General features: G+C 48.3%; 1 protein-coding gene across 1 annotated transcript; it reads right to left on the bottom strand.

The window, feature by feature from the left end:
• Window positions 1-304: 304 nt before the first annotated feature.
• LOC108531575 (uncharacterized) lies at window positions 305-7,631 on the bottom strand. The gene is made up of 4 exons (XM_017875097.1): window positions 7,581-7,631; window positions 1,939-2,024; window positions 1,326-1,577; window positions 305-496 (listed from the first exon to the last, which is right to left on the bottom strand). Exons 1-4 carry the CDS (start codon window positions 7,629-7,631, stop codon window positions 343-345), a joined length of 543 nt encoding a protein of 180 aa, XP_017730586.1. The 3' UTR covers window positions 305-342.
• Window positions 7,632-8,504: the final 873 nt, after the last annotated feature.

Below are 8,504 nucleotides of genomic sequence, written 5' to 3'. Positions count from 1 at the left end.
AAAACTCCGTCTCTACTAAAAATACAAAAATTAGCCAGGCATAGTGGCCCACACCTGTAATCCCAGCTACTCCGGAGGCTGAGACAGGAGAATCACTTGAACCCAAGAGGCAGAGGTTGCAATGAGCTGAGATCACGCCACTGCACTCCAGCCTGAGAGGCAGAGTGAGATTCAGTCAAAAAAAAAAAAAAAAAAAAAAAAAAAAAAAAAAAAAAAAAAAAAAAAGCCCTGCTACATGACTTTTCAGGAAGAAGATTTTCCAAGCTTGTCAAGAAACGTAGGCTTTTCTAGCTGTCTTTTATTAGACTAGAACATAAAACACAGAAGTTCAAGATTCACTTTCTAACCAATAGGGGAAAAGGCGGAGGGTTTAAGAACTTGTTTTTTGTAAGTTTTACTTCTCCTAAGAAGGTTCATGCCCTCTGGTGCTGGGCTTCCCAACAGTGCCAGGGCTCTGTCGCTGTGTTTGTTCTGACTGGTCAGCCGTCCCTGGGGCCTGGTGAAAGCCAATTTTGAGAAACATCAATTAAAGCATTCTGTAGGTAGGGTGAAAAGCCCATGGAAAAAACTGTGCATCTAGACTGAGGAGCTCCCCACAGCCACTTGGCACTGACGGGGTGCTTTCTACACTGCAGATGAAAACCATTGCCTGCAGCTCTCTTGGGTGATGTCCCTACAAAAGTGCCTGTTTTGCACCTCTTCTTGGTATTACGTTAATCAAAGTTTCACTTTCCGGCCGGGCGCGGTGGCTCAAGTCTGTAATCCCAGCACTCTGGGAGGCCGAGGTGGGCGGATCACGAGGTCAGGAGATGGAGACCATCCTGGCTAACACGGTGAAACCCCGTCTCTACTAAAAACCATACAAAAAACTAGCCAGGCGAGGTGGCGGGCCCCTGTAGTCCCAGCTACTCGGGAGGCTGAGGCGGGAGAATGGCATAAACCCGGGAGGAGGAGCTTGCAGTGAGCTGGGATCCGGTCACTGCACTCCAGCCTGGGCGACAGAGCGAGACTCCGTCTCAAAAAAAAAAAAAAAAAAAGTTTCACTTTCCTTATGTTTCCATTTGCTACTGGTATACCTACACTCAGAAGTCAAAGAAGAGTAAGTTTGAAAACTCCCAACTGTCCAATTTAATGAAGACATTACTTTATCATCATCATCACCAAGCATATAAAACGGTCCAGTACCAGGACTGGAAAAACTGGAAGCTACCCAGCCATCTCAGTGTGATTTAGAGGAATGAAATGCCACTGTACCCCCTTTCCTGATGGGAAAATTGAGGTAGCTAAATGGAAAGGGGAAAATAAATGTCCCACAGCGGATGTACTTATTCCTGACTTGGCGCACTCTGTCGCTTTTCCAAAGTAGTACCCAGTGAAAAGGAGATGATTTGATAAAGTTGGCACTGCACAGGGATATGAGATGGGAGGTGAGGCAGGGGAGCTGGGATGGGCGACAGTCAGTGATGGTGATGGTAGTGGTGGTTGGTGATGGTGGTGACGGGTGGCGCTTGGCCGGCTCCTCTCCTGTTTCTCCATCACTGCCCGTCCTCTCTGCCTCCTCCGTCCCCGCGTGGCCTCTGCCCAGAGAAACAGGATTCGCACCCAAGCCGCACGTCTGTGGGCGCCAAGCTGCGGCGCCCTGCGAGCCCGCACCCCCTCCCCCGGCCCCACGGCCCGGCGGGCCCCGCGCCCCTCTCTGGGCCCCGCGCCCCTCTCTGCGCCCGGTGCCCTACTCGGCTGTGGCCCCGCTCGGCTCTCCTCGCGCCCCTGTGCGCCCACCGCCCGAGCATCCCATCCGTGTTGTATATTCAGCGGGGCTGGAGCTTCGTGGATGGTACCTGGCCAGCCCCTTCCACCACTGCAGGAAGCGCCTGCGACCCCAGCTCTCTGCTCCCCCGCCCAGCCCCTACCCTAGAGGCCGGGCCACCGGTCACTTACGCCTGCGCTGGGCCCCGCGCGCCCGGCGGCCCGAGACAAAGGCTGCGCGGCCGCGGCGCCGCCACCGGCTGCTCCCTGAGCCGCAGCTGCCGGGGGCCGGGAGGAGGATGGGGACAGGGAGGAGGAAGAGGAGAAGGAGGGCGGGAGGAGGAGGGGGCGGCGGCCAGGGAGAGCGGGGGAGGGGCCGCCGCAGCGCCGGCCACCCAGCTGCAGCAGCTCGAACCCAAGCCCTCCTCCTGTGGCCGGCCACCCTCCTGGGCGCAGTCCTCCCCGGTCCTCCGCCCCAAAACCTCCCCCGGGAGACTAGGGTACCGCCCCCCGGGGGGTGGGGTGAGAGGAAGAGGAGGGGAAGGACGAAAGAGGTGTGTGTGTGCGTGTGTGTGTTCCTTCTTAATCGTGATGCTCTCCACCCACCCCCGCGTCCGCCAGCAATCTTATGAAAATGCTCCATTCCCGGCCTTACCTGGTCACCTCTGGGAAGCACCCTCACCTTCCTCCTTCCACCCGCCCGCACACCTTGCCTCTGGATGGTCCAACCATTTTATGAGCAGCAAAACTGAGACCTGGGAGTTGAAATGCCCGAGGACACAGGGATACTGAGTGGCAGGCTGAGAGGACAATGTCGGAGCTGAGTCCTTTAAGAGGAGGACCCAGATGCTACCTGTTCTGTCCTGGGCTGGATGCCCAGCAGCCGTGGGGATGGGTCCAGGCTGGGAGTGGGACAAGCACGTGCCATCCCCTGCCTGGGCCTGTGAGGAGACTCCTAGGCTTCCTTTCTGGGAGAAGTAAGATTCTCAGTCACTTGCTTGACTCAGACATTTGCATCTTGGTATAAAGAGTATCTTTGATTCATTTTTATTTAAAAAACTTTTTATTGTGAAATTTAAAAATGTTAAAGTAGAATAGTATAATGAACCCACAAGTGCTCAGCTTCCAAGATTGTCAGCATTTCCCATTCTTTTATCTACTCCTTCCCTTCCCCATCAAAGAGGCTAAGGACTTTTTAAAAACATAATTACAATATGATTATGCCACTTTACAAAATTAACAATAATTCCCAATGCCCTCTGACTATCACTGAACAGCTGATAGATATTCACTGAACAGTTATCTTCCAGGTCTGTGTTTAGCACTTTGACTGTGCTGCTTGGCTTTGGTTGGGCAGGAATTTTGTCCAAAGCTGCTGGTGGACAAGAGTCCTGCAAACCTGCTGCTGCCCTGCAGTCACCCAGGGACCACGAACTACAGAATGTGATCCGTCAAGGACCAAACACTCATTACCCTGTCCCTGCCCTCTTGAAATTTTTGACTGAAGCCTATCCTTTCAGAAAAATGCATGCACAGAACTTTGATTTGAATTATAAGGGTTTCCATTCAATTCACACAAACTGTCTGAACCCTAGTACAGGTTACAAACTACCGAGGTGGGTTGAAGTGTAACCTGCAGCCCCTTGGAGTCCCATGGGTGGGCTCTTGAAAGCTCCGCAGGGTCTGGCTCCCAGCAGGAGAGCTGCGTTCGCCACTGGTTTCCCTGTGTCCTGAGGCCTGAGCACAGCAAGAGAGGGAAGTTAGCGTGCCAGCTTTATGCTATATTTAAGACCTGTGCAGGTGTGAGATGGAAATGGATGCTCGGCTGTACCTTAGAAGAGCATCTGAAGAGGATGAAGGGGCTTGGCTCAGGCTGTGGCAAGGGCACCTGGACAGTCAGCTTCCCTGAACTCCCCTAGTGGCAGAGCCGAGGCTGGCTGTCGGTAAGTGGCTTGAAGGGCAGCGTTAAGAGGTGGCAGGGCAGAGTGGCCAAGAGGCAGGCTCTGGATTCAGACCACCTGGCTTTCAATTCCAAACCTCTTGCTAGCCGTGTGACCTCGGCTGAATTACTTGGCATCTGTGTGCCTCAGTTACCTCATCAGGAAAAATTGGGGTTGTGGATCGAACCTGTATGTTGGGGCTGCCAGAGGCATTTATATGTGTACCGTGCCTGGCACAAAACGGCTGGCAAGGTGCTTAGCATTCACGCTGCTGGCACCCCCTACATGGGAGACCACAGTGACTGAAGCCCAGAGGGATGACTGCCCCAAAGGAGTCACAGTCTTGCTTTAAGCAAACAAACAGGGCCCATGCCTGCTTTCTGCTGCAGTAGAAGCAGAATGTGCAGGAGAGAAGATGGCTCTTCTCTCCTCGCCAAAGGCCAGAGAGTGGGTGAGGATGCCTACTGCCGGCCTCAGTGGGATTTCTAGACACCGTGGGTTTCCCTACTACCATGAATCCAGGAAATGATCCTTGGGATGCCAAAGGGAAGGGCTCATTCTCTGTCCCCTCACCCCAGTCGAACTGGTCTCAGTTAATGGAACACGATGTTCCCTCTCCTGCCTCCCCACGCCTTACCTCTTCTTATGAATCTGTCCCTGACAACCTCAGGCAGAAGAAGGTCTCTTCAGTCTGAGTCCCTGGGCCTGCGCTGCATTTGTGATTAGAGCTGTTGGTTGTGATGAGAGCTGTTGGTTGCTGTGTGCATTGTATCAGCCTCTCTAGACTGCACGTACTGAGAGCTGGAACTGTTATCAAGTCTCAGTGTTCCCCATAACATCCTGTCCATTGCCCGACCTGGTACTGGTACAAACAATACTTCGTATAACATACACACAAATAATAGACTGTCCTCCCAAGGAGTTTGGCCCAGGCCAGGATTTCCATATTCTGTAGCCAGCCCAGCAACTAGCCCAGGTGACTCAAACCTGCTCACCTGCCAGCACTTCCCTGGGGTGGGCAGGGCCTGGGGAGGAAGAGACCTGCCGCTGTGAGGCACATTCAAGTGCCACGATGATGAGTCTCTGATTTTGTATCTTCACCTCCTGGTTGCTGTATATTCTCATCCCCAAAAGGGGAAGCGCAGTTACTTGCCCTGGCATGGTCCTGAATTTCAGTGACCTTGTTCTGAAAAGAATAAACCTTTCCCTTTTCCTTGTACGTTTCTACCATTTTTATTCTCTCACTTGCAACTCTTTTTTCCTTCCCTCTCTTGTAATATGGATTATGGTGATTTTTAAAGAAACCTTTTGGTATGCTTTGTATCAATTAGACATAATGTAGCCATAATGTAAAATTGAGTCTAAGGTTGTTGTGGAATGAGATGAACAAGTGAAATGTGGTGTCTGGTTCTGCTCATGGGAGGACTCTCAAATTGTAGGTCTTCTTGCAGAATGAAATATTTGGGGGATACTCAGACCTTCTGATTCTGTCGGGAAATAATTTTTACCAAAAATGTCTAGTAGTGTGTTCAGATGAAACACAGTGAAGAACATTATGAGGACCCATTTGTTCTTTGTGGACAATCTGACACTTCAAACCAGCTCTAAGAAAGAACTCTATAAACTATGAAAATGACAAAGAACTTCAGTCTTGATAAAGAAATAGAGTTTGGTTTAGCTAAATGGAAGACCATACAAGTGTGGAAAGGACAGCTTGCGGTGATGAATGGATTAGATGACTATAAAGATCAACTTACAGAAGATTAATGGAAGGGGAGATGTATAATATCTGGGCTTCCAGCTGTTGAGGAATGCTAAGCTTATTGACATTGAAGATAAGCTTAGATAAAAGACATTTAGTCCAAATGGAGAGAAAATACTTTAAAATAAGCGTAATGCTAGCAACTAAATTAAGGCACTAAGTATATCTGTGGTTCCAGCCCATTTACTATTATAGAGACGACAGATCATTCTAATGAACAGTAGATTATTAACCACAGAGCGCCCTATGCATCACAAGGAATTTGAGCCAGTCACGCTCCCACATCAGAGGAAATCCAGTTGTCCTGACAAGGAAACTTTCATATCCTAGTTGGAAACTAAAAAAAAAAGTTGAGAATGTCATATGAGGTGGTTCTAAAACATCAGGGGTCCATGTCCCCTCCCTGTGGATCCCTGGATGGGCTTGCCAATGGGGAATGCTAGAAGAACTGATAAGTGGTCTCCTGGGACTAGATCATAACAGGCATGTACCCTGTGGCTCACTTGGAACGCTTACCTTCCAATATTCCCTCCTGGGAGACATCCACTCAGAACTCAGCCTGGGAGAGGTCTAAGCCACAGGGAGAGGTCATAGAAAAGTGCTCAGGTCAACAGTCTCAGCCTTTGAGGCATCTCAGCCCAGGCCCCAGATGTAAGAATAAATGTGATAATTCCAATGTCTGGCCTTCAAGTTATCTCCAGCTGTTTGAATCTTTCTAGCTGTGACCCCAGCATTGTAGAAAAGAGATTAGTCATCCGCTCTGTATCCCATCCAAATTCCTGACCCAGGGAATCCATGAGCATAATAAAATATGATTGTTTAATGCCATTAAGTACGGGTAGTTGTTATGTAACCAGAGATAACATGAATACCAAACAATAAACAAACATATGTCAGGTGGAATGAGACAGATTTTGCCTTCAAAAAGCTTACAGTCTTAGCAGGAATCAGTGTGAAATCAGCTAAACATGAAGGGATCATGCTGAATTCCAGGCTGTTTTCTGCCCTTTCTAGATGCACAGCCCTGGGAAGGTGTAGGCTTTTGTGCCCAGTGTCCCCATCTGTAAAATAAGCATAACAATGGTACCTCCTGCATGGGGGCTTGTGAAGAAAGAATATGCGTGGAGCACTTAGGACATGGTGCCACTCCAATGGAAGTGCCAGTCCATTGTTAATATTATTATGCTCCAGGCACATTTATTCTGTGGCACACGCAGGAGAAACAGCTCCTGAACCCTGACCATATCACTGGGTGATCTGTGTTTCAAGAAAAGTAGATTCCTGTAATGGGTTTGATTAACAGGCTCCAGTTTTATAATGAGTTCACAACAGCTTCTCTTCAATCAGAGTTTTCTCATCTCTTCTGGACTGTCACCTGCAGTAAGAAATACATTTCACATTGTGACCATGTATCTGCCTATATAAAACTATATTAAAATGTTTATAAAATAATACTTGCCCTTACTGTGTGCAACATACTCTATTTTCTATCTTTTCCCATAGCACTTTTCAAAATCCACTAAATGGATTTCACAATACACAAACAAGTCAAAACCTGCAATTTGAAAGCCATGCAATAAATAATAATTTTTATATGGTTTCTGTGATGGTCCATCTCATGTGTCAACTTGACTGGGCGAGGAGATGCCCAGATAACTGGCAAAACCTTGTTTCTGTGTGTGTCTGTGAGGCGTTTCTGGAAGAGATGAGCGTTTGAATCAGCGGACTGAGTCAAAAGATCACACTCACCAGCATGGGTGGGCATCACTCTATCCCTTGAGGGCTCAAACAGAACAAAGAGCAGAGATAAGGGCAGTTTCACTGTCTTTCTTCTTTAATGGGGACATCCATCTTCTCCTGGTCCTGGACATTAGAGCTCCAGGTTCTTGGGCCTTTAGACTAGGACTGGGACTTACACCACCGGCTACCCTCACTCTGAGGCCTTCGGGCTTGGGCTAGAACCAAACCACCAGCTGTCCTGGGTCTCCAGCTCGAAGATGGCACATCGTGGGACTTCTCAGCCTCCACAATCACGTAAGCCAATACTGTATACGCAGTCTCTTTGTATAAATCTCTATACAGTCTATGGGTCCTGTTTCCCTGTAGAACCCAGATGAAGACAGATTCCTTACCCTAAACTTTGTGTTGCTCTTCTCCACTTTCTGTAAGTCCTGCTCCTCCATGACTGCCAGTCTGTTGCCTCCCCAGCACAACTGACAGTTCTGAGTTCTGGCAGAATCGTGGATCTGTCCCACATGGTGGTGCTGGATGTCAAGCTGTTTGATGTCATGGTTACTATATCAGATGCATTCCTACTGTTTCCACAGTCCCTAGCACCATGCCCAGTACATAGTAGGTGTCAGACAGGTTCTTCTGAGTTGATCTTGGCATGGGAATACTCACCAGTATTTTTCTGCTCACGTTATGTGTGTGCTAAGCAGTTAGCTATTCTCAGGTGGTGTGTAATTTGATGTTATTATTGATGATGATGTAATTTAAGTGTCAGGGAGAAGCGATTTGGCCAGGCTTCTTTACTGTGGTGTCTCAAGCAAACATACTTGAGGAGTTCTACCTGCTCACCTCCGACATGATGCCTATCCTTCTTGAAAGCTGTTTTCATTTTGTAACAACAAGGCATTTAAAATCACAATCCAGAAAATGCCTCCCATTAAAATTTTACACTGTCTATTGCTGCATGCTAGGTTTGTTACTGCTTGTTGTTGCTGCCTATTATAAATAATGACCCTAGGACATATTTTGTTATGAGAACCATTAACCAACATGCCATTCTGCTCACATGAAGGAAGCCACGTATCTGCTAAGGCGACTCGTGGACAGGTTGTTTTGTTTTTGTTTGTTTGTTTTTCTACATAAAGTGGTAATTTTACAGAAATGTGAATTACAGCTGCTCTTGAGTTTTCAGGGCTTATAGTTCAAAACACTTTTTTCTGCTCTTGGGCTGCTGTTATCAAGAGTGTATTTGCATGGAGGTGTCACATTAATGAAGGCCACCTGAATGCCATGGCCTCAGATGAAGAGAATTGCTTTCTCTTCAA

The sequence above is a fragment of the Rhinopithecus bieti genome, unplaced genomic scaffold (assembly GCF_001698545.2).
Source record: "Rhinopithecus bieti isolate Rb0 unplaced genomic scaffold, ASM169854v2 scaffold_8783, whole genome shotgun sequence".
Classification (NCBI taxonomy): Eukaryota; Metazoa; Chordata; class Mammalia; order Primates; family Cercopithecidae; genus Rhinopithecus; species Rhinopithecus bieti.
The sequence above is the reverse complement of the archived record's forward strand: the minus strand, read 5'-3'. Positions and strand labels throughout refer to the sequence as shown.